At 36.8% G+C, this 27,060-nt stretch overlaps 1 protein-coding gene across 1 annotated transcript in view; it reads right to left on the reverse strand.

The window, feature by feature from the left end:
* The window catches only part of SNAP91 (synaptosome associated protein 91), a 166,489-nt gene that overhangs the window by 43,528 nt on the left and 95,901 nt on the right, over window positions 1-27,060 (reverse strand). The window contains 4 exon segments of the mRNA XM_070449843.1: window positions 4,099-4,266; window positions 4,407-4,421; window positions 22,286-22,401; window positions 24,469-24,578. Of these exon segments, the coding sequence (XP_070305944.1) occupies window positions 4,099-4,266; window positions 4,407-4,421; window positions 22,286-22,401; window positions 24,469-24,578 (409 nt within the window).

Raw genomic sequence — 27,060 nt, forward strand, 5'->3', positions numbered from 1 at the left:
AAATGGCGGAGTCAGGATTTGGCTGTAAGCTGTCTGACTGAAGTTTGTGGGGTTAACCACTCTTCTGTGATAAACTGTGCCACTTTCTACTATACTGTTCCCTCCTCGTAGGACTGAATTAAGATCAGTTATATCAGTGCTGCTGGCTTCCCTGGTGGCTAAGATGATAAAGCATCTGCCTACAATGACGGAGATCTGGGTTCGATCCCTGGGTTGGGAAGATCCCCTGGAGAAGGAAATGGCAACCCACTCCAGTACTGTTGCCGGGGAAATCCCATGGACAGAGGAGCCTGGTAGGCTACAGTCCACAGGGTCGCAAAGAGTTGGACATGACTGAGTGACTTCACTTTCTTTCTTTCTTTCTTTCTTTCTACATCAGTGCTGAGTTCAAACAAGTATTCATGGGTGTGCCTCTTTAATGATCACTCCTGTGTAAGCAGATGAAACCCATATTTGTAGCTGTATCTTCAGGAAAGGTGGTTTTTTAATTTTTCCCCTGTCAGCAAGACATCTCCTTTTAATGTTTCTCTGAAACTAAACATTATAAACTTAACTCATCTACTACTGTCAAAACTGCTCTGAAACAAAGAACCCCCAGCTGCTCCAGCCTGTGGCTTTTAAGTCCTCCCAGCACAGGAGATGGAGATGTGAATGAATGAGACTGGATGATCCCAACCCCACAGCCACTGTATGACTATAGCCATGAGAGAGAGAGAGAACTGTCCAGCTGAGCTCAGCAGACCCCCAAGACTGTGAGAGATAATAAAGCAATTGTGATGTTGTTTTTTAAAATAACAATAAAACTTCTTAGCTACCCAGCTTTCTTTCATAATCGATGGCAGAATTATCCTTCCAGCATTGAAAGCTAAAACCACCTCCAACCTAGTTCTCTTTCCGTTGTTGCCCGCAGTTCATGTCTACATTCTGCCAGTTACCAACCAGCCCCTGCTATTTCTAGGAAATGTGTGTTCCTGCTTTTCTAGAGCTATGGACTCAGTCCAGTCTTACCCAGAAAACCGGTCTCTCAGATACTGTGCAGACTAGCCTTCTCTTCCTTCTGGCAACATAGGGAGAATTTTTCCCCTAAATTTTTATTATGTGCCTTAATTCCTTTGTGAACATTTCTTACTGCTCTTGTCCTCCCCAGGCTGAACTATTCCTCCGTGTCTTCTTCAGCCACATAAGCCATCTTTAAATCACATACGTGGCTCAAAGGTTTCAATCATTCTCAACATCTTGAGCCCAAAAGCCACCACCATTTCATTTTCTTTCCCAAAGGTCTCAGATTATAACGTTGTTCCATGAAGTCTAGTTGTGAGGGCTTATACTTAAGTATTGATTTTAAGGAAGGTTAATTAACTTAGTTTGTTAAGCAGCCTGTACAAATGAGGTCAGGCTTGGGAAGCAAGTTCTTTGGTTTTCCAGCCACTTGGTTCTGTGCTCGCAGCCTAACATCTTCATGCAGGATGCTCACCAATTAACACAGTTGACTGAAAGGGTATCCTGGCAAATGCAAGAGGAATTAGCATCAATTTAGCATTGCACTGCTTATTTGAAAAACACTGTGTTGTTTAAAAAAAAAACATATTATTTGTTGTTACTAAAGTTTACATCAATGAAAAACAGAATGTTTTAAAAATTTTTGTTTTCTCTTAATATCTGTTTTATTAATTTTTTAAAGTGCAACACTGCCTTGCAGTCCTGTTCTGCCTGACCAGAGAAGACAGATTTTATTTTTTTAACAGTTCCTTTTAAAAAATAAAGCATTTAGCAAATATGTTTCTTAAAAAATGTTTTTAATGACTTACACTGAAATGACTAAAACATCATGTAGGTATCAATCTGAGTATTTTAAAATGACAGATAGACCCTACTTTTCAAATCTCTAATGAAAATATAAAACTAAAATGCACAGAAAATTTTAATTTTAATATTTCATATTCCTGAAAATTAAAAAATTAGCCATTTTAAAATGCATTAATCCTATTTCTAAAGTCTATTTAATCCTGCTAGCCTTGTTACATAAAACCTCATAGGGGCATATTTTAAAGTCATATATATGAGATAACTGATGCTCTTATTATTCAAAAGTTCTACCACTTGCCCATTTTAAAGATACATTTTTTTTAAATGGCCACACAACATGACTGGAGAGATTTTAGTTTGAATTTTACTTTAAAGTCCTACCTCTAAATGATTTCTTATAAACCCATAAAGAACATGAAAGAAACAAGGGAATATCACTGGAAACTACTAACATAAAACATACAGTGAAACACATAAAGTTATGAACATATAGGTTAGAGATTTTATAGCTACCAGTGGCCAGGAGACAGTTTACAGAATTAGAAAGATTAGTAAAAATAATTGTAATGAGATTTGCAGAGGTACTCATCACCTCAGCCTCCAGCCATTTGACTAGAAAGGATATTGGTGGAATAAGAGAAGAGCTTCCATTCTTGGCACTAAGTAATATGATTTGCTACAGTACTGACCTTTTAAACGTGTATAGCAGGGAGAAAGAATGACATCATAAAAATATTTCCAAACATACAGATTCTTCTGCTTGATGGATGTCATCAAAGCAGCAATGATCAACACAAACAGCATAATGGCACGAAGAATATTTACAGGAAATATCTTAGGCTTTAGAGGACCATGAGAGAAGCAAGATGGAGTTGATTGATTTCTTATAGGCAATTAAGCTTCTTTAAATGGACTGAAAAACAAAAATCTAAATAGCTAAAGGAACAGAAATGTTTACATACAAAATTGTTACCACCCTGCTCATATTTTTCTTTGATTTTCCTGTTAACATAAGTCTATGAGAAACCATCCATACTCAAGACCAATCATGGGGGAAGAAGGACGGGATGAAGAAGTTGATTTTATAAATGTAAACTAAAACTCTAATTTCTTGTCTCAAAAGTTATAGAGGCATAACTGAAAAACTAACCTTCTCTAGCAAATAATTTTTTATAATAAATTTAAGAATCTGAAAATCCCTTCTACTTTTTTTTTTAATAAAAGCAGATTTTTTTTTTGTAATAGCATGCAGCAAGGCAGCAGCAAATTGCCTCACATGAAACAGAGGCAAAAATGCAGTATCAAGCTGAGGATTTCTTGTCTCAGACACCGTTCTTTTTTTTTTTTTTTGCATCCTCTGATTTCTTTACCATATTTTCAAAATGCCCTGGTAAAGATGTTATGTTGAAATGAAGAAACACAAAACTATGATGATTATAACACTATTCAATGTACACATCTAAAATGAGCACTTCTCCAGGTTTGGGCATAAGCATGACTCAAGATGGGAAGATGTAAATAAAGTGGCTTCAGATGGTTCACCGGGTCCAGGCATGTTATACTGGCAGAGCCTAGGATATCTGAATCAGGCTTACAGCTGTATATCAACTCTGTCAGAACTTAGATGTGCATGGAAAAAAAATATTTTCAGACTATCATTTCAAAGTCTGATATAAACCTGTTTTCAATCAGCATCACAAATACTGACTCCAGTGATCTCTCAAAGTTCTGAAGCCAAAAATAATCCAAATATTTGCTTGCAAAGAACAAGCTTAAGGTTGCAAAAATGGATGTTCTTAAACTTTTCAGAGACCTCTAGGTCTGAACTTTTAGAGGACTTTTTGTCTTAAAACTTTAAAAATAACTTAGACCAGAATTCCTCCTCCCATAGTCCCCAAATATTTTTTTCCTTCTCAGCTAGTTCAAATCTAAAAAGAAATTCCAAAAACCCAATCCTAAATATGGGAGGATAGAAGGATCTGAGACCACCCTTATAGATACTGCAGGGCTGGAGCCCATATATGGGACAAGAGTCCTAATAGTGACTTAAATCCTAACTTTGCAAAAAAACAGAAAATAAAATAGGTCCAAAGCACTGCAACCTGTGCTCTAAAACCACTGAAATTTGAAGCTGACAAACTGAGCAAAGATACACATGAATAAACATTTTAAAAGTACTTAAAAGTTGTGTCATACTGTTCCATCATGTAAAATATTTTAAACATCTTCATACTATGGTAATCTTAGTAATCCTGGAAGGAAAATGAAAGAAGAGTGATGTGACTGACTAACCTCCAAAGAGATCGACGTCAGCAGTGACAGCAGTGACAGGTGCGGTGGTTGAGGCAGAGGCTGCAGCCGCTGCAGTTTCAGCAGTTGAAGCAGGAGGAGTGGGTTCTGGTGCAAATGGATCTGAGATCTGCGCTTCGGGGGGGACAGAGGCAAGTGCAGCCAGAGAATCTACGTGGCACCAGAACAAATGGAAGAGAAGAAAAGGAAAGGACAAAAGATATACCAGGCTCCAAATGATCAAAGTGAGGGCAACTACTAAGATATGGAGGTCTCTCAAAACAGAGGTTTACAGATAAAGCTTTACTCACCCTCTCCCAAAAGGTCTATTGATGTCCATGGGGTCAGCATATGAAGAAATAAGAAATAAAGCTGAAACTTTAAACCCCACCAACGTCCAAGCAGGGTGTGGCATTAACTGAAGAAAGTTTAGCTTTATGTACCTTTCTGGACCATTTGTAATTAAAAAGTAAATGTTACCTATTATTATCATGGAACTTTAGAGCCGGAAGTGACCTTAGGGATCCTCTAGATCAAATTTCCAATTTCACAGATGGGAAAACTGAGGCAAGGAAGGTCAAGAGACTTACCTTAAGTTGGGTCTAAATGACTTTGATGAACTCAATTGATTTCTTTTCAGAGTTACCATTTCGTTTGCTTTGGCTGATTTCATTATACTATAATTGTCAATTCTGAAGAAGCCATAGTTAACTGAACTTTGCTGATCCTCTTTATTTGATGTGTCACTTCAGTATAGAATACCAGACTATGAATAGAAGCTTTAAAATGGCTGTAGTTTAACTGTGCAACATAGTAACTTGAGTGAAAGTTTAAGGGTTAGAGAAAAGAAACTCAAACCTATTTTCTTCTTTATCAGTTTCACATTACCAGATGTTTTTTGGTTTAATATATGACTTCTACACTTATAAACATTATGTGACAACATATGAAAATTATTTTCAAGATGAATGTGAGAGATTCTGTAGTATCAAAACTTTTCAGCCCTTCTGAGGTCAGCATTCCATTGAGAGGTTCATACTTTCTTAGTGATCAACAGTGGGATTACAGATGGCATCCTAAATAATAAGCCTAAGATATGACTTTAAGTTAAACATTTGGAGTGTCCAATGCATTCCTCTGTATCAGTTACGTGATACATCTCAGGCATCAATTCGAATTCATGAATGTTACTGGAAATTTAAACATGAAGAAACTTTATCAAAACTCATTTGGAAGCTATTTTTTTTCCAGAGCTTAAAAACGATATGAGAACTCAGTAAACCAAAAGTTCCAGAAGACATTTAAAAGGCTGAGAAACATAAATTTGACATTAATAATAACTACTTTAGACATAAAGATACACAGACCGAAAGTGAGGGGATGGAAAAATGTATTCTATGTAAATAGAAATGAAAAGCCAGGGTAGCAATACTTATGTGAAACAAAACACACTTGAAAATAAACACTGTTATAAGAGACAAAGAAAAATATTACATACTAATCAAGGGATTGATTAATGAAGAAAATATGACAATTGTAAAAATAAATGTACCCAACATGTATGTGTGTGTGCGCGCTCAGTCATTGAGTCATGTCCAACTCTTTGCGAGCCCATGGACTGTACCTTCTAGGCTTTCTTGTCCATGGAATTTTCTAGGTAAGAATATTGGAGCAGGTTGCCATTTCCTACTCCAGAGCATCTTCCCAACCCAGGGATCAAATCTGAGTCTCCTGTGTCTCCTACATCGGCAGGCAGATTCTTTACCTGGGAAGCCCCATGCAACCAACATACGGGCAGCTAAATACATAAAGTAAATATAAACAGACATAAAGGGAGTAACTGACAGTAACACCAAAGGCATAGGGGACTTACATCAATGGACAGATCATTGAAACAGAAAATCAATAAGGAGATACTGGCCTTAAACTACATTATTAGATCAGATAGACTTTATACATATTTTTAAACTTTATATAAATTTAAATGTTTATGTACACATATGTATAAACATTCCATCCAAAAGTAGTAGAAAACACATTCTTTTCAAGAGCACATGGAATAATCTGTAGGATAGATCATATGTCAGGCAACAAAAGAAGTCTCAGTAAATTTAATACTAAATTCATATCAAGGACCTTTTCCAAATACAATGTTGAGACTAGAAATCAAGTACACGAAAAAACTTTAAAAAACACAAATCCATGGAGGATGAACAATACACTACTAAATAAAGGATCACTGAAGAAATAAAAAAGGAAATAAAAAATACCTGGAGACAAGTGAAAATTAAATACAGTGACTCAAAATCTATGGGAAGCAGCAGAAACAATTCTAAGAGGAAGCTTTATGGCAACACAAGCCTATTTCAGGAAGTGAGAAAAATCTCAAATGCAACATAACGTTACACGTAAAAGAATTATAAAAAGGAGATCAAACAAAAGTTAGAATAAGGAAAGAAATCATAAAGATCAGAGCAGAAATAAATGAAATAGAGATTCAAAAACAATAGAAAAGATCAATGAAACTGAGAGCTGTCTCGTTGAAAAAATAAAATTAATAAACCTTAAGCCAGATTCATCACGGAAAAAAAAGAAGAGAGGATCCAGATCAATAAAACCAGAAACAAAAAAGGAGAAGTTATAATTAACACCACAAAGGATCGTAAGAGATTCCTACAAACAATTAAATGCCAAAAAATGGGACAATCTAGAACAAATGGATAATTTCTCAATACTGAATCAAGAAAATAAAACATACAAAACAGATCAGTTAACAGCAGGGAAACTGAATCAGTAATAAGAAAAATACCCAAAAAACAGAAGTCCAGGACCAGATATATGGGTTCACAGGTGACTTCCACCAAATATTTATTGAAAAGTTAACACCTATCCTTCTGAAACTATTTCAAAAACCTGCAGAGGAACGGACACTTCCCAACTCATTCTAAAAGGCCAGCATCACCCTGATCCAAAACCAGACAAAGATACCACAAAAAAGAAAGCTGGAGGCCAATATTACTGATGAACGCAGATGCAAAAATCCTCAAGAAAATATTAGCAGACAAAATCCAGCAATACATTAATGATCATGATTAAGTGGTATTTACCCCAGGAATAGTTACAAATCAGTATGATACATCACACTAAGAATAAAAATGATATGCTCATCTCAATGGATGTGGAAAAAAACTTCTGACAGATTTCAACATTATTTATGATAAAAACTCTCAACAAAGGGGACATATAGGGAATATACCTCAATGTAATAAAGGTGACATATGACAAACCCACAGCTAACACAATACTCAACAGTGAAAATCTGAATGCTTTTCCTCTAAGATCAGGAATAGGAAAAGATTCCCATTCTTGCCATGTTTCTTCAGTATAATATTGGAACTCCTAGCCACAACAATCATACAATTAGGAAAAAATGAAAGGAATCCAAACTGGAAAGGACATACTAAAACTGTCACTCTTTGCAGAAGATATGATACCATACATAGAAAATCCTAAAGATGCCACCAAAATAAAACTACTGAACTACTAAAATCATATCAGTTCAGTAAAGTTGCAGGATACAGAATTAATATACAGAAATCTGTTGAGTCTCTATACACTAAGAGTGAACTACTGAAAAGTGAATCCACACCTATGTGGCAATTAATTTACAACAAAGGAGGTCACAATAAAGGGTAAAAAAGACAGCCTCTTTAATAAATGGTGTTAGGAAAACTGAACTGCTACATGTAAAAGAATCAAACTAGACTTTCTCACATTATGTATAATAATAAATTTGAAGTGGATTAAAGACTTAAATTTAAGACCTGAAAACATAAAACTTCTTAAAGAAAAATACAGGCAGTATACTCTTTGATATTGGCCTTAATAATAGTTTGGGGAGTATGTTTCTTCAGACAAGGGAAACAAAAACAAATGGGACTATGTCAAACCAGAAAGGTTTTGCACAGTGAAGGAAATTATCAACAAAATGAAAAGGCTACCTACTGAACAGGAGAAGACATTTGAAAATGATAAACCCACTTAGGGGTTAATAACCAAAATACACAGATAACTCACACAGTTCAACTGCAAAAAAAGCAAACAACTTGATTATAAAAGAGATAGAGGACTTGAGTAGACATTTTTCCAAAGAAGACATACAGACAACTATCAGACACATGAAAAGATGCTCCACATCACTAACTGTCAGGGAAATCAAAATAAAAACCACAATGAAAATTCACTGCAAGACTGTCTGTTATCAAAAAGACAACAGATAACAAGTGTTGGTGAAAATGTGATGAAAAGGGACTCCTCATGCACTGTTACTGGGAAGGTAAACTGGTGCAGCCACTATGGAGAACAAGATAGAGATTCTTCAAAAAATTAAAAACAGAACTACCATGCGATCCAGCAATTCCACTCCTCCTGGTTATTGATCCAAAGAAAATGAAAACACTAATTAGAAAAGGTACCTGCATCCCTATATTCATTGCAGCATAGTGAGATATGGAAGCAATGTAACTGCCTATCACTAGGTGAATAGATAAAGATGTGTGTGTCTATCTAGCTATCTACCTATAATGGAATATTACTTCTATCTATAATGGAATATTACTTAGTCATAAGAAAGAGTGATTTTTTGTCATCTGTGACAATGTGAATAGTCCTAGGGGGTTGTCATGCTAAGTGAAAAAAGTCAGAGAAAGACAAATACTATACGATTATATGTAGAATCTAAAAAACAAACCAAATGAACAAACATAACAAAATAGAAACAGAATCATAGATATGCAGAACAAACAGGTGGTTGCCAGAGGGGAAGGGTTGTAGGGTAGGAGATAAATAGATGAGAGAGATTGAGAGGAACAAACTTTCAGCTGAGTCATAGGGATGAAATGTATTGTGGGGAATATAGTTATTAATACATAACATCTTTGTATGGTGATGGATTATAACAAGACTTAAGGTGCTTACTTTTTTGAAATGTATAGAAATACTGAATCACTATATTGTATAATGGGAACTAACAGTGTTTTAGGTCAAATATACTTCAAAACAAATAAACACAGAGAAACAGAGATCAGATTTGTGGTTACCAGAGGAGGGGAAGAGTGAAGGGGAGTTTGATGAAGGCAGTCAAAAAAATGCCACCTTCCAGTTATAAGATAAGTAAGTACTACGGATATAATATAAAACAAGATAAACATAATCAGTGCCACTGTACATTACATATGAAAGTTGTGAAGAGAGTAAATGCTAATAGTTCTCATCACAAGCAAAAAAGCCTTTTTTCTACTTCTTTAATTGTGTATCTATGTGAAATGGTGGATGTTCACTAAATTTATTGTGGTAATCATTTCTTGATGTATACAAGTCAAATCACTACACGATACACCTTAAACTTAAAGTGATATATATCAATTATACCTGAAAACTGGAAGAAAAACTTAATCACATACATTTAACTATGCAATTTGCAAACCCAATAAATGTCAGATAAAGCACTCTACAGGTTCACTAAGATAGTCAAGGCTCTTCCTAAACAATCTTACGTATTTCATAGCAACATTAGAATATGATACCACATGTAGTTCTTAACATTAGAAATAGTTTTTAAATTTCAGAATGCACACCTAATGAAGAGCTGGAAAAAAGGACCTATGCTGACTTGAGGCTAGGGTATTTTCTGCTGTTAGGTGTCCAGGTTCCAAATCCTGAGAAGAAGAAGATCCTTCAAATAATTCCTGAAACCAAATGGACCTGGCCCAATGCAACTGTTACTCTACAGTCACACATCCTAAAAATATAAATTAGAAACCAACGTGGTTCATCAGAAGGCAGAGAGACTTGGTTTCTCTCTTTTTCTGGCATTGGTGGGACTTTCCCTACCCCTGCCTTTATCAATGGCTGTCTTAAGCTGTGTGTGATTTAGCAGAAGAGCTAAGAACCATGCGATTTAAGTTTCCAGACCTCCCACTGCCTATGACAGGGGATGGTAATTTATTTCATACATTTGGTGACTGAGAAAGGAGAAGACTGTTTATGTACACTAGAAGGAATAAAAATTAAAGGATTTAAAACAAAAAGTATGAAAGATTAAAACATTAGTTCCTTGCTCTTAACCAATGTTTTATTAGGATGGAGGGTGATGAGAATGATAGAAAAAGATGGAAAGTAAAATTTCTTAGGAAAATGTACAGTGATTAAGCATATTGGTGGATAACTGATGCTGAAAAACTTTTTCTACTCTTGGAAACTACAGGTTTTACTCTCCAAAATCTTAATTTTCCACATGAAGCATAATTTATCTTAGGTATTTCTTGGTTTGTGCAAAATTTTCTCTACTATAAAAGTGAGTTCCTATTATAGGATGATGGAAACAGTTATCAAATATTCTCAAAACTGCTACTTTTTATAGAGGATTAAACTATTAAAAAAAAAACCCACTACAGCATATGAGTTCAATTCATTTGCAAGCAGTACTTAATCAGAGCAGGTTTTTTTTTTTTTTTTTGTATTACAGAAATTGCTAGAAAACATTCCCTGTAACCGAGAAAACAGAACTACAACTAAACTAACAAAGAGATATATATGGTGCAGTGAGATGGAGTCATACTGTAGATGAAGTGTGTTAATATATTTAAGTGCTCACCCATATCCAGAACATATCAAATGCTTGATAATGAAAGTTAATAATAGCAATGGCTTAGATGGTAGCTAAACTTATTGTGCTGATCATTTCAGAACGTAGAGAAATGCTGAATGTAGTATACTTGAAACCAATATAATTGGTGTATGCCAATTATACTTCAACAAAAAAGAGCAACAGCTAACATTTAAGTTGACATAGGACTATGAATTTCAAAAGTTTCTATAAATCCTTCACAGAGAGAAAGTGTGTGTGTGTGTGTGTGTATACATGAATGTGCATGAAAACAACCTACAGATGTGCCCTACCTAGATTTAATTAACAAGCAAAAGGTAATATGGGTCACAAACACTGCTTATAGTATAGCCGTTAATAATATCAACATGGAAGCAAAGTCATGAGGTCACATAATACTGATAGGCCTTCAAGAGTGTGTTAATAAATTTCTATTAAGTCTATTAATTCTAAGAAAACCCTAGGAGTAATTCTGTATTTCTCAAAAAGTAGAAATTTTACTTCAAGCATTTACAATAAGAAATTAGCCATTTTCCACTCCTAGGATGCACAGGAATACAATACACACACACTCACTTGTTTGTACAGAGGGATGCATTTATTATGAAGAAAAAAACACTCTCCCTATTTTGAGGAGAAAGATAGGGATTTAAAAAATGCCCTGTATTCTTTCAGTGAAAGACGATCATTATTAGCTAGCAGAATGCCACATGTAATATGCACTATTTAAATTAAATTTATAAAATATGAATATGCTAAATTTGGTTCACACCAACAAGAAGTACTATCCTTTACAATATGTCCCCTAAATTGGCAATATTTATCAGTACCCAGAACCCTTACAAGAAATTTGAAAACACTTGATGTGGACACATCATTAGAAAATGAAATTCTCTTACTATCATTATGGCCAGATAAGAACATACAGATTTCTCAAGAGGCAGCTCAGGTGGTCTGGTATTCCCATCTCTTTAAGAATTTTCCAGAGTTTGTTGTGGTCCACACAATCAAAGGCTTTGGCATAGTCAATAAAGCAGAACAAAACATATTTGTTATAATTTAGAATCCTCTTCATCACTGTGTATCTATAGAATAAATGCAAACTCAAGGTAACTATGGGAACTTTCAGGTAAGCCAGTGGTAAAAATCTGCCTACTAAGCAAGAGATGCAGGTTCAGTCCCTGGGTTGGGAAGATCCCCTGAAGAAGGAAATGGCAACTCACGTCAGTATTCTTGCCTGAATGGGCAATCCCATGGACAGAGGAGCCTAGCGGGCTACAGTGCATAGGATCACAAAAGAGTTGGACACAACTTGGCAACTAAACAGTAGCAGCAAAGGTAACTATTATCTCTCAATTTCATATTATACTAATTTATTTGAATTTATTAAGACTTATAAGTTTTACTATTTTGCTTAAGAACTAGAGAATTTATTCAGAGAAGGCAATGGCACCCCACTCCAGTACTCTTGCCTGGAAAATCCCATGGATGGAGGAGCCTGGTAGGCTGCAGTCCACAGGGTCGCTAAGAGTTGGACACGACTGAACAACTTCACTTTCACGCATTGGAGAAGGAAATGGCAACCCATTCCAGTGTTCTTGTCTGGAGAATCCCAGGGACGGGGGAGACTGGTGGGCTGCGGTCTATGGGGTCACACAGAGTCGGACACGACTGAAGCGACTTAGCAGCAATAGCAGCAGAGAATTTATTTATTAGGATTTTCCTCCCTAGCTGAGTTTTCTACTGCTATGAAAACAGCTATAGATATTTTGTTGAGCCAAAGACTAATGCTGTCTAACCATCAGGTCCTAAGCCAACACTATGATAAACTATAATGTGCTTTGTACTAATTATGAAAAAGTGTTCCTGCTGAGCTAGCAAGCTGGAAAAGGTTTTCCTTATTCCTCAAGGACGAAAAAAGCCCACAGCTTGGCCAGCAGAAAGCAGGCTGAATTTCAGACCTCTTGCCCTGCCTTTGAGAAAGACAGACTGCAGATGCTCACTGCACAGCCCTAGCTAAACCATACTCATCTGCTTTCTTCTACATCCACTGATAGCTCAATGTTTCAATCATCGATAGCTATTCATTCCTAACAAGCCAAGACTGAAGTGTGTTATAATAAAACTGGCTATTATAACTTCTTCCTCATAGTATTGTGTGTCTTAGCAAAAAGTACAGAGAAATGAATATGAATAAAAATATTGGGAATTCCCTGGTGGTTCAGTAGTTAGGACTCTGGGCTTCCACTGCAGAGGACAGGGGTTCACCTTGGTTGGGGAATAAAGGTCCCACGTGCAGTGTTGTGTGGCCAAATTTTTTTTAAATGTTACAGTACAATTTAAAAATATCTCACCTATTCTTTTTATTATTCCTTTGGTGTAAAACAAACAAACCAAACAAACAGGACACAATTTCTCTTCAGTTTGACACCGGAGAATATGGTGAAAGGAGACAGTTAACTATTTCACTATCTACTTACTAAAGTTTCTAAATCACTAAACCACTATGCTTGATAAGTGCTAATAATTACAAAGTGTCAAATATCTACTGATTTAATTAGTTGAGAAAATTAGTTAATACATTCACATAATACTGAAAAATTTTTGTATAACCCCACAAATTTATAATTAACACTAAATTTTTAATTATAAAAGTTCTATGAAAGCCATTCATATGAATTTTATGACAGAGAAAGTCTGATTTAAGGATATGGATTTGAAGCATTCCTTAATAAATAAGAAAACATAATATGTTGTATAAGATACTGGGGCAATGAAAATAAGTTGTAAGTTGAAATAAACATTTCAAAAAGATGAAGGTCAGAATGAGAAAGCATAAGAACCAGAAGGCCCTTATAGTACTTATAGCTGATTCACGTTGTTGTGTAGCAGCAACTAACAGCAGTGGAAAACAATTACACTACAATTAAAAAAAATACCATGAACACTTGAATACAGTTTTTAAAAAAGAAGGCCCTTTATAAAACCAATTCAACAATATTTTCCTTTACCAACAGAGATTTAATAAAGTTAAGTGATGTTGAGACTTTTTATTTTTTTATTTTTTTTCCATTTATTTTTATTAGAGACCCAGAGCGATGGGAAGGGGAGGGAGGTGGGAGGGGGGATCAGGATGGGGAACACATGTAAATCCATGGCTGATTCATGTCAATGTATGGCAAAAACACTACAGTATTGTAAAGTAATTAGCCTTCAACTAATAAGACTTTTTATTTTAAAAAATGACAGCCGCCAGCTTAGGAGCTGAACATTTTAACAAGGGAGAAGTTTGAAGCATTTAAATGGAAAAGCACCAATATTTTAAATGCTCATCTACAGAGTTAGCAACTTCATTTCACAACTAGTTACTTTCATTTTGTTCCAAAAAACTTGGAAATAAAATCAAGAGATTATAGCAGGTACTTCTGATGTAACTCTGCCAATGTTTACCAAGCTCACCCAAGGATTATTTAATTACCTATGGAATGAAGCTTCATTTGATGTTGCAATTTAACATTTAATTAAGGACTCTGATTCTGAAATGATGTATTGAGTTACAGTTCTTGTCTGCTGGTGATATAATACTATGTTTAAGAGAAAAGATAACCTCAAGACATGACTTTTATTGCCCTATTGGACATTAACCAGTTTTGAACCCAACCTAGCAATCTTAAAATCCCAATTCCTCAAAATGCTCTTTTAACCAGTTTTATCATCTTACTGGTTTCCTCATCAGCCAGTTAATGTCTTTTACCAGTGTTGTTTCTCCTCAACCCCCACAGCTTTACTGAGGTATAACTGATATATAAAAATTGTGTATATTTAAGATGCACAGTGTAATAATTTGTTATACATTATGAGAAGATGGCCACAATCAAACTAACACATCTGTCATCTCACATACTTCCTGTGTTTTTGTAGTGTGAATACTTGAGATTACTCTTTTAGCAAGTTTCAAGTATACAACACAGTATTATTAACATAGTAACCATACTGTACACTAGATCTCCAAAACTTCTTCAGCTTACAACTGACCTTTTGTACACTCTGACCAACATCTTCCCATTCCATGCCCTGCCCTCCATTGCTCAACAACAGTCCCAGGCAACAGTCCCAGAAGTAGAAACTTCTACTTTCTGCATCTGTGAGTTTGACTTTTTTAAGATTCCACATATAAGTGAGATCGTACTTATCTGTCTTTCTGTGTCTGGCATATTTATTCACTTGGCACAATGTCCTTCATGTTCATCCATATTGTCACACATAGGAGGATTTCCTTCTTTTTAAAGGGCTGAATAATATTCCATGGAATATATACAACAAGTTTTCCTTACCCTTTCATCTGCTGACAAACACAAGTTATTTTTTTATCTTGGCTATTGTGGCTAAAGCTGCAGTGAACATGGGAGCGCAGATATCCATCCATCTAGAAGTGAGATTGGTGAATCATGTAATAGTTCTATTTTCATTGTTTTGAGGAACTTCTCTACTGTTTTCCACAATGGTTGTACCAATTTACATTCCTACCAACAGTGTATAATGATTCCCTTTCTCCACACCCTCAACAAACACTTGTGTCTTCTCTTACTAATAATAGTCATGCTAACAAGTGTGGGGTGTTATTTCTGGTTCTGATTTCCATTTTCCTAATGGCTAATGACAGTGAACACCTTCTCATATACCTGTTAGCCATCTGCACATATTCTATGGAAATGTCCATTTATGCCTTTTGCCCATTTTAAAATCAAGGTACTTGGGTTCTTTTTTTTTTCTTGCAAATATTTTCTCCCATTCCACAGGTTGCATTTTCATTCTGTTGATTGTTTCCTTTGCTGTGTAGAGGCCTTTTAGTTTGAATGTAGTCTCACTTGCTTATTTTTGCTTTTGTTGCCTGTGTTTTTGGTGGCAAATCAAAAAATTCATTGCTAAGATCAATGTTGAGGAGTTTTTTCCCTATGTTTTCTCCTAGGATTTATGGTTTCAGGTTTTATATTTGTTTTAATCCATTTGAGTTAATTTTTGTGTATGATATAAGATAAGGTTCCAATTTTATTCTTTTGCACATGGATATCTAGTCTTGTCCATACCAGTTATTAAAGAGACTATCTGTTTCCTGTTGCACATTCTTGGCAACCCTGTCAAAAGTGAGCTGACTGACTATGCATGGGTTTATTTCTGGGCTAGACTCTCTACTCTCTTGTTCTTGTTTTGTTCTGGTCGAGATGTCTGCTTTCATTCCAGTACCATCCTGTTTTGGTTACTAGAGCTTTGTAATTTAGGTTGACATCAGGAAGTTTGATGTAGCCAGCCTTGTTTTTCTTTCTCAAGAGTTCTTGGCTTATGTGGGGTCTTTTTCTGTCTATATGAATGATAGATTTTTTTTTTTCTATTTATGGGGAAATGCCATTACAGTTTTTCTACAGACTGCAGTGATTCTATAGATCACTTTGGGTAGTATGGACATTTTAACAGTATTAATTCTTCTAGTCCATGAACAAAGGATATCTCTTCATTATTTGTGTCTTCAATTTCTTTCATCAATGTTTTATAGTTTTCAGTATAGAGGCTTTTCATCTCCTTGGTTAAGTCTATTGCTATTTGGGTTGTTACAGAAAAACCCAAACAAACCTTTTGGCCAACTCAATATTTTATTCTTCTTGATGCTACTATAAATGGAATTATTTTCTTCATTTCTTTTTCAGATAGTTTATTGTTAGTGTATAGAAATGCAGTTGATTTTTGTACATAAATTTTGATTCCCAAACTTTACTGAATTCATTTATTAGTTCTAACAGTTTTTTGGTGGCATCTTTTGGGTTTCTACATATTAAGATCACATCATCTGCAGAGACTTTTTTTTTTTTTGCAGAGACAATTTTATTTCTTCCTTTCCTATTTGGATGCATAGACAATTTTATTTCTTCCTTTCCTATTTGGATGTTTTTTATTTCTTTTTCTTGACTAATTGCTCTGGCTTAGATTTCTAGTACTATGTTGAATAGAACTCAAGAGAGTAGGCATCCTTGTCTTATTCCTAACCTTAGAGGAAAATGTTACATCATTTAGAATCATGTTAGCTGTGGACGTGTCATATACACCCTTTATTATGTTGAGATATATTCCTTCTCTACCTAATTTGTTGACAGTTTTTTTTTTTAAATCATGAAAGACTGTTGAACTCTGTTAAGGACTTTTTCTGCAACTATTGAGATCATATGATTTTCACCCTTTATTCTACCATGTGGTGTGTATCCCAAGCAACTGTTGAACCATCCTTGCATCTCAGGGAGAAATCCCACTTGATCATAGTGTATGATCCTTTTAATGTGCTGTTGAATTCAGTTTGTAATATTTTGTGAAGGATTTTTATAGTTTTATGTTCATCAGGAATGATGGCCTGTTATTTTCTTTTCTTACAGTGTGTGTATCTGGCTTTGGTATGAGCATAAAACTAGCCTCAAAAAAGTAAAGGTTGGAAGTGTTCCCTTGTTTCAAGTTTTTGGGAAGAATTTGAGTAGGACTGGCATTAATTTCTATTTAAATGTTTGGTAGAATTCACTCATGAAGTTTTTGGGAAGAATTTGAGTAGGACTGGCATTAATTTCTATTTAAATGTTTGGTAGAATTCACTCATGAAGCTATATGATCAAGGGTTTTTCTTTGTTGGGAGGTTTTTGATTTCTGCTTCAATGTCTTTATTCATGTAAGTCTGTTCAGATTCTCCTTCTTCTTGACTGTCAGTTGTATCTTGGTCAGCTGTACATTTCTAGGGATTTATCCATTTTTTTTAGGTTATCCAATCATGGAATATAATTGCCCACAACAATCTCTTATGATTCTTTGCATTTTTATGGTATCAGTGATAATGTTTCCTCTTTCATTTATAATTTTGGTTTGGGTCATTGCCCTTTTTTCTTATTTAGTCTAGCCGAAGGTAATTATGGGCTTCCCAGGTGACTCAGTGGTAAAGAATCCACCTGGCAATGAAGGAGACACAGGAGATGTTGGTTTGATCTCTGGGTCAAGAAGATTCCCTGGAGTAGGAAACAGCAACCCATCCAGTATTCTCACCTGGAAAATTCCACTGACAGAGGAGCCTGGTGGGCTACAGTCCTTGGGGTCGCAAAGAGTCAAATACACCTGAGCATGCACATACACAAAAGTAATTTTATCTTTTCAAAAAACCAACTCAGTTTTGTTGATCTTTTCTAACATCTTTCTGCTCTCTATTTCATTTATTTCTGCTCTAATCTTTATTATTTCCATCCTTCTGCTATCTTTGGGCTAAGTTTGTTCTTTACCTAATTCCATGAGATGTAAAGCTAGATTGTTTGAGGTCTTTTTTTCTTAATGGAGGCATTTAGCACTGTAAACTTCCCTCTTAGTATTGCTTTTGCAGCATCAGGTAAGTTTTGATATACTGTGTTTTCCATTTTCTTTAGTCTCAAGATTCATTAAAATTTCTTTTTAATTTCTTCTTTGACCCATTGGTTGGCCATATGTTATAAAATCTCCATGTATTTGTGAATTTTCAAAGTTTTGTTATGTTACTGATTTCTAGTTTCATACCACTGAAGGTCAGGAATAATACTTGATATGACTTCAATCTTCATCAAAATTTTTTTCTTTTCCCAACATTCTCCTCCCTGGAGAATTTTCTATGTGCAATTGAGAAGAAAGTATATTTGGCTCCGTTGAAAGAAATTTTCTGTATATGTCTGTAGGTTCCCTTGGATAAGTGTAATTGAAGGTAAGGTAATTCAAGTTTTCTATTTCCTAACTGACTTTCCATTTGGATGACCTATCTATTGTTGTTTAAACTGGCATACTGAAGCCCCTTACTATTATCGTATGGCTGTCTATTTCCTCCTTCAGTTCTGTTAATATGTGCTTCACATGTTTAGGTATTTTGATGTTTATATCCTCTGAATGAATTATTGTTCAGTTGCTCTGTTGTATTCGACTCTTTGAGACCCTGTGGACTGCAGCATGCCGGGCTTCTCTGTCCTTCATCACATCCTAGAGCTTGTTCAAACTCATGTCCATCAAGTCGGTGATGCCATCCAACCATCTCATCCTCTGTCATCCCCTTTTCCTCCTGCCTTCAATCTTTCTCAGCATCAGGGTCTTTTCTAATGAGTCAGGTCTCCGCATCAGGTAGCCAAAGTACTGGAGCTTCAGCTTCAGCATCAGTCCTTTCAATGAATATTTAGGAATGATTTCCTTTACAATTGACAAGTTTGATCTCCTTGCAGTCCAAGGGACTCTCAAGAGTCTTCTCCAACACCACAGTTCAAAAGCATCAATTCTTCGGCACTCAGTTTTCTTTATGGTCCAACTCTCACATCCATACATGACTACGGAAAAAACCATAGCCTTGACTATATGGACCATTGTAGGCAAAGGTATCTGCTTTTTAATATGCTGTCTAGGTTTGTCATAGCTTTTCTTCCAAGGAGCAAGTGTCTTAATGAATTGATTTTATCATTATATGTTGATAGCCTTACCAGGATTCCCTGTATAGGAGAAACTGCTTTTCTTTTGTTGTTTTCAAATTTTTCTCTTTGTCTTTGACTTATGACAATTGGATTATATACTGTGTCTTAGGTAATATTCTTTGGATTGCTCTTGCTTGGAGACTTTGGAATTCCATGAATTTAAATGTCCATATCTCTCTCATGATTTTAGTTTTCAGCCACTATTTTGGGCTTCCCTGGTAGCTCAGTTGGTAAAGAATCTGCCTGCAATGCAGAAGACCTTGATTCGATTCCTGGGTTGGGAAGATACCCTGGAGATGGGAATGGCAACCCACTCTTGCCTGGAGAATCCCATGGACAGAGGAGCCTGGCAGGCTACTGTCCATGGGGTTGCAACAGTTCGACATGACTTAGTGACTAAACCACCACCACCACAAGCCACTGTTTCTTTAAATAAGCTTTCCTTCTGAAATGGCAACCCACTCCAGTACTCTTGCCTGGAAAATACCACGGACAGAGGAGCCTGGTAGGCTACAGTCCATGGGGTCACAAAGAGTCGGACATGACTGAGTGACTTCACTTTCTTTCTTTCTTCCTTTCTGAGACTTCTACAATGCATATCTTCATTCATTTTATGATGTCCCATAGGTCCTGTATGCGTCCTCTTTTTTCCCTTTTTATTCCTTTAATTAGCTATTTTCTAATGACCTATCTTTGAGTTTGTGGATTCTTACTCTCTGATTCAGTCTTCCGTTGAAGCTCTCTATAGAGTTTTTCTTTTTAGTTCAGTCTATTTCATTCAGAACTTGTTTTGTTCTCTTCTATAGTTTCTATTTTCTTATTTTGTTCGTGTATAGTTTTCCTGATTTTGTTTTCTTGCCTGCAGGTGTTCCCTTGAATCTCACTGAGCTTCTTTAGGATGATTATTTTGAATTCATTGGCAGACAATCTAGATTTCTTTAGGGTAAGTTATTGAGCTTTATTAGTTTCCTTTGGCAGTGTCATGGAGGGGTTTTTTTTTTTTTTGCCTGATTCTTTGTATTTCATATAGCCTTGTGATGGTGCCTGTGCATTTGAAGGAAAAACACCTCTTCCTGTTTTTAAACACTAGTTTTGGCAGGTGAAGATCTTCTCCTGTCAGGTCCTTGGGGTGATGATGTTCCCTCTGGGATTGCAGTTGAATGGGGTTGGGGCAAGTTCACGTGGCTACTCCTGGGTCTGCTGCAGTGCCCATGTTGGTGGGGCTGTTACCAGGGTCTTAGGTGGGTGCGGATCCTGCCTCCTGGTCCCTGAGTGGAGAGGACTGCCTTGACAACCTTGGTTACTAGGGCTGGAACTGGAACAAGGGTCCACTTTAGGGTCTTCAGTCGAGTTCAGGGGTGGTGGGCTTGTTACCAAGTGCATGTTTGGGTGTAGCTTCTATGAGGTCTCTGGGCTGGGAAGGACTAGCCCTGGACTATAGCCAAGTGGGGCTAAATCAAGTCTGATATTTGTGTGAAGGTCCAAAGTTGGGACCAAGATCTGTAGGCCTGCCCTTATGAGTATGGATAAGTCTGTCCCACAAAGTCCCCAGGTGGGCAGGACAGCTTCCTGACTGCAGCTGGAAGGGGCTGAGCCTAGTCACAAAGCTTCTTTAGGATCTGAGGTTGGACTACGGTCACCGGGCCTGTCTCTAAGTGCACAGACGGGTATGTCTCCTGGTAGATCTCTGGGCAGGCGAGACTGCTCCTGGACCAAGACTGAGAGAGGCTGGAGCTGGGTCACAGGCAGTTTCAGGGTCCACAGCTGAGACAGTTTCAAGGTCAGCAGGCCTGTTACCTAATGCATGGGTGACTGTAATGAGTCCACGGGGGCACGGCGGTGTTTCCAGGTCTGTTGCCAGGACCAAGGCTGATGAGCCTCCTACCTGGACCTGCATTCTCAAATCAAGCCTTCTTGATCTTGGGCTTTGCAACCTCTTTCCTGGATCCCAAAGCACCCACAAAGGCACTTTTGTCTGTGGATGGCTGCCAAATGGTTACTTCTGTGGGGAGGTATGATGGGACGCCTCCTATTTGACCATCTTGCTTATATCATTCCCTCTGTGTTACGTCTATAGTTGTATGAGCTATTTTCAAATTAAAAAAAAATTTTAACTTTGATAGTTTGATGTGGTAGAGTAAGGTATTTAATACCAACTCTGTGAAACTTATAGGAATGAAGCAATAATCAACTTAACTTTATATTGGTATTAAGTATCCTTTTAAATCAAATATGTATAGAAGTGTGATTTTTCCCAAGATCCATGAATAAAATGGAAATCAAGTACTTACATGTGATTGCTCTTAACAAGTTTTGTATAGATCTTTTCTGGCACAAATAAGAATCTATCCCAGATTTCCAATTGCATGAAATAAAATACAATATGAATAAAACCAATTCAGATCTAAAGAAATCAACTAGGGAGATCACACTTAAACAAAGCAAATTCAAAATGCTGCCTTTCAGTACTCTCATAATTTCTGAAGGAAACACACAATCTTCTAAGGCCTGAACTCTTAGAGAGCAATTATTAAAAACCATCAGGATTTGAGAATAGCTAAGAAAAAATACTCCCATTGTTTCAACTTTAATAATAAACTATTTTAACTGTATTTTGGGTACTTTGGGGGCTTCCCAGGTGGCTCAGTGGTAAAGAATTTGCTTTTCAATGAAGGAGACACAGGAGACATGGGTTCCATCCTTGGGTTGAGAAGATCCCCTGGAGGAGGAAATGGCAACCTAGTCCAGTATTCTTGCCTGGAGAATCCCATGGACAGAGGAGCCTGGAGGGGTACACTCCATGAGGTTGGGAAGAGTTGGATATGACTGAGCGACAGACCACATGCACATACGGGTACCTTTTGTCTCTCTTTCAATACATATTTCAATCAATCGTTGCCATTTTTAGCATTTTCTCCCCCAGTTTCTAGCGCCATTTTGGATAATCAGAAGGAAAGAGTGACAAATATAACCTGAATGAAAACAACCAAATAGAAAAATGGCAGAGCTGTCTGATTCCACTCACCTCCCCACGCAGTGGCGCCTCCTGAAGGTGGTGCTGGTGCCGCTGCCGCTGCCGCTGCCCCTGCAGGGGAGAAGTCTGGCTGGAGGTCCAGGAGATCGCTAGACGGTTTCGAAGTGCTGAAAGGCAAGTATCATTTTACAATCAGATTTTTGAAATTTTAAAATGTAAAGATGTTTTTCAAATAAAGACTTAGGCAGAAAACATCACAGATTTTGGATATTTTAAATCCAGCAAGAGAATAATATTTGTGAAAGTACAGCAGTAAAACATATGTCCTTCTATACCAAGAGTTGGCCGACTATCTCTGTCAAGGGACAGATGCTAAGCATCTAAGGTTTGTGGGCTAGACAGCCTCTGTCACTACTTGACTCTGCCAGTGCAGCATGAAAAAAGACACAGTGTGTAAACAAATAAACATGCCTTTGTTGCAATACAAATTTATTTACAAAGACAGGGGGCTAGATCTGATCTATGGGCCATCGTCTGCCAACTCCTGCTCCACGGATAACAAAGTTAAATCATACTTCAAGAAATGGCTTACTCAGCGAATCATAGAGCAGAAAGAAAAAGGGAAAATCTAAATGCCTCAAAGTAAGGGGGAATTTTAAACATGTTATATCCACTGGGGAGCATCTGAAATGCTGATTATGAGACTCTGACAAAAGGAAACATGCTCCAAATATTAAAGAGAATTATTGGTAATTTTTTCCTTTTCTCTATTTCCTAAAATTTTTTGTATATTTTATTTTTGTATCATGGTAAATAATTCTTATCTTGAAAAGAAGAATTTACTTATAAACCAAAAAATGAATAATCACTATTGTACCTTTTCTCTACGTTAAATTGCACTATATCAAGTTGGCCTGTAAGAGGCCTCATCCATAAACAATTCCATGTTTTCTCACTCTTACTCAGATGGGGCTGTGCTTTCCAAAGCTCTTTCATCTATAGAAGTTCCAAGAAAGAGCCTAGAGCTTTGCTATTCAAAGTACGATCTCCAAACTAACAGCATCTGGGGACCTTGTTAGAAATGCAAAGTCCCAGGCTTACCTCATATTTACTATATCAGAGTCTTTATTTTAATGTGACCCCAGGTGTTCACTGTCCATTCAGGTTTAAGGAGCACTGGCTTAAAGGCTGTGAGATCAGATACATCAGGGTCCAGGTTCCCCAACCCTCTTTAAAAATAGCAGTTCAATCCCTATCTGTTTTACATATTAGATTTGCAAGTAATATTCTTTGAAACTTGCCTAGTTTTGATATCTGTTTCATAAGTACAACTGGTTTAAAGCCAAAATAGAGAAACATTTATTATTAAGACCTGAATCAAAGCTTTTATAAGAAGCAATTTATCCTGGTATAGAGGCAGAAAGGACTTGGCCTTTCCAAGCCTGTGATTATAAAACTAGAATTAAGTGAGTGGAGACCAACAGGCATAGTTTACATGGATACATTATGTGGATTTATTGTTCAGTTCAAAATTCAAGTCTCCAAGTACAGAGCATTCATAATCAGAGTCACAGATACTACAAGATGGGACTAGAATCTTGTCAAGGCAAAAGAACAAAACAAAGAGTTGACCTAAAATTAATACCTGAGCAAGCCTCTCTTAGTTGGGGCTTCCTTTTAGGCACCTCAGAGATTTCATACAACACACAGCCATCCCCATCTTTCTCACTACTATTCTGACTTTCAGGTGCTATAAAAGCAATTAGGAGCATCCTGACAGTTTCTTCCTACAAGCGGAGTTGGAGTTCCTCATATGTACCACCTACTCGACCTACAATTGCATTTCACTTCACTTCATTTCATTTTATAGCACTTCAAGACATCCTTTAAATTTCACAAAAGAAGAAATGAATTTCAGAAAACACTGTCCGTATCATCCTTTTCAGAAGAACCTGAAATGTGTGTATCTTTCTTCCACTTTCTTTCCCAAATATCTGAGCAACAAGGCAATTCCCAGAGCTTAGGTCTTTCTTACACTTTGAGAGGTACAAACTTAAATAACTGTATAAGGTGTAGAAGAACTTATTCCGTGTACCTGAAAATAACCCAAAATAGCATACATTCACTAGAAAAACATTTCATTTTGTGAAGTCATTTGGGTTCAATACATAAAAATAAAATAAAAACCTAATCAAAATATTAATAAACAGTTTGCTGCATTCTCATGAACTAACCTGACTGGTACAGCTGCCGATGCAGTTGCAAACAAATCAACTGGAGGCGATGTGTCAATAGTTTTAGCTGGTGTAGAATTAGGCGACGTAACAGTTGTGGCTGGAGAAGACTGAAAGGGAAGAGGCACAGCATGCTCTGGTCAAATCTGAATCTACAGGACACAGGGTGACAGACCCCCCACTCTGCAGACCTATGCCATCCGGTAGCTTCTCATGGGAGGAAAAAACTCAAGAACATTTCAAATTGAGAATTATAATAAATAATCAATAGTGGACAAAACATGTTTCAAATATTACAAATTATATGTAATTTATATAGAATCATGACAAAGTGTTTGTCCTAACATTGCAATGACTTCTATGCATATATTTATAATCAAAGCCAAGTAATAAATTAGGAGCTTGGGATTAACAAATACACACTACTATATGTAAAACAGACAAAAAGGTCCTACTGAATATGTATAGCATGGTGAACTACATTTAACACCTGGTATAACCTATAATGGAAAAAAAACTGAAAAGAATTAACACACATATATAAAACTGAATCACTTCGCTGAACATCAGAAACTACTACCACATTGTAAATCAAGTATACTTCAATTAAAAAAAAAATGAAAGCCAAACATATTTCCTAAACAAAAAATTAGTGGGAAAGATCTTGCTAGCTGCAAAAATGAAAAAAAAAAAAAAAATCAATTGCAATGATTGCTTTAAAACCAAGGCCATTCTTTTCTGCATCTTAAACAGACTGCATGCAAAATCTTCTCAGATGCCTGTAACATCTAGAAACCTAACTTAAAAAATAGTTCACAGACAGCAGAGAACAATCCCCAAACAAGATTCAAGTCACTGACAGCCTGAGGATAGACCTTCACTAATATGAAAAGATAAAAATTTAAAAAGTGAAATAAAACCCAACATTTATTGTCCCAAGCTGGTTTAAGAAGAGGACCTGATAGTCAGATAATATATTAAAAAAATAAGATGCTTGTATAGTAACTATCCTAATTCTATTTTTTTTTAACTTGGTATATTTAATTTGCCTGTATTCACAAGAGAAAGATGAATGGATCATCTCAAAACAGTCCACTGGGGGGAAAAAAAAAAAAACAGTGCACTGATACTCAGTTCTGTAAGTGGAAATGATACGTAACAGCAAGCAAAATGCACCAAGACCAAGACCAAGCAAGGGCCATCAGCCACTGCTGTAACAGGACACCTAATTTCCAGCAGACCAAATGTAGAGGAAATTTGAAAAAGAATAAATTAAGAAAAAGGACTGAGGAGATAAGCAATGTATAGGAGTTTCCAGACTTAAATAGTATCTATTTAATAGGTCCATACAGTCAAAGCTATAGTTTTCCCAGGAATCATGTACAGATGTTAAGAGTTGGACCATAAAGAAGGCTGTGTGCCGAAGAATTGAAGCTTTCCAACTGTGGTGTTGGAGAAGACTCTTGAGAGTCCCTTGGACAGTAAGGATATCAAACCAGTCATTCCTAAAGGAAATCAATCCTGAATATTCTTTGGAAGGACTGATGTTGAAGCTGAAGCTTCAATACTCTGGCCACCTGATATGAAGAACCCGACTCATTGGAAAAGACCCAGGTGTGGGGAAAGATTGAGGGCAGGAGGAGAAGGGGAGAACAGATGATGAAATGATTGGATGGCATCACCAACTCAACGGACATAAGTTTGAGCAAACTCTGGGAGATAGTGAAGGACAGGGAAGCCAAGATTGAGGGCAGGAGAAGAAGGGGAGAACAGATGATGAAATGATTGGATGGCATCACCAACTCAACGGACATAAGTTTGAGCAAACTCTGGGAGATAGTGAAGGACAGGGAAGCCTGGCATGCAGCAGTCCACGGTGTCTTGCAAAGAGTGGGACACCACTTAGCGACTGAACAACAAACAGCTATTTGCCTAAGAATATGATTCCCAGGTGGCTCAGTGGTAAAGAACTATCCTGCAAATGCAGGAGGCCATAGGAGAGGGGTCTGATCCCTGGACTAGGAAGATCCCCTGGAGGAGGAAATTGCAACCTGATCCAGTATTCTTACTTGGGCTTCCCAGGTGGCTCAGTAGTAAAGACTCCACCTGCCAACGCAGGAGACATGAGACGCAGGTTCAATCCCTGGGTCAGGAAGATCCCCTGGAGGAGGACATGGCAACCCACTCTAGTATTCTTGCCAGGATAATCTGCGGACAGAGGAGCTTGGCACTGTCCATAGGCTTGCAAAGAGTCAGAAACAACTGAGTGACTGAGTATGGGCAGAAGCACTAAGAATATAGCTAATAACAAATTCAAAATCCAAAGATGTACAAGTGCCAAGCACTCAGTGCTTCCAAAAAAGATGAAAGATGAACCCAAGAGCAGTATGAACACTGCTGCTCAGAAAGGGTCAACTCAAGCTTTGTTCTTCACCAAAAATTCAAAGTTTCCAAACAGAATGTGAGAGTAACAAGGGAATAGAAACAACTGACAAAAACGAGTTCGCATGCTGTCCGCTGTGGACACTGACAACTCTGAAATAAATTTGTGGTTTTTGTTTCAACCGACACATGTAAATAAGCTTAGAAAGT

This window comes from Odocoileus virginianus, chromosome 19 (genome assembly GCF_023699985.2).
Source record: "Odocoileus virginianus isolate 20LAN1187 ecotype Illinois chromosome 19, Ovbor_1.2, whole genome shotgun sequence".
Classification (NCBI taxonomy): domain Eukaryota; kingdom Metazoa; phylum Chordata; class Mammalia; order Artiodactyla; family Cervidae; genus Odocoileus; species Odocoileus virginianus.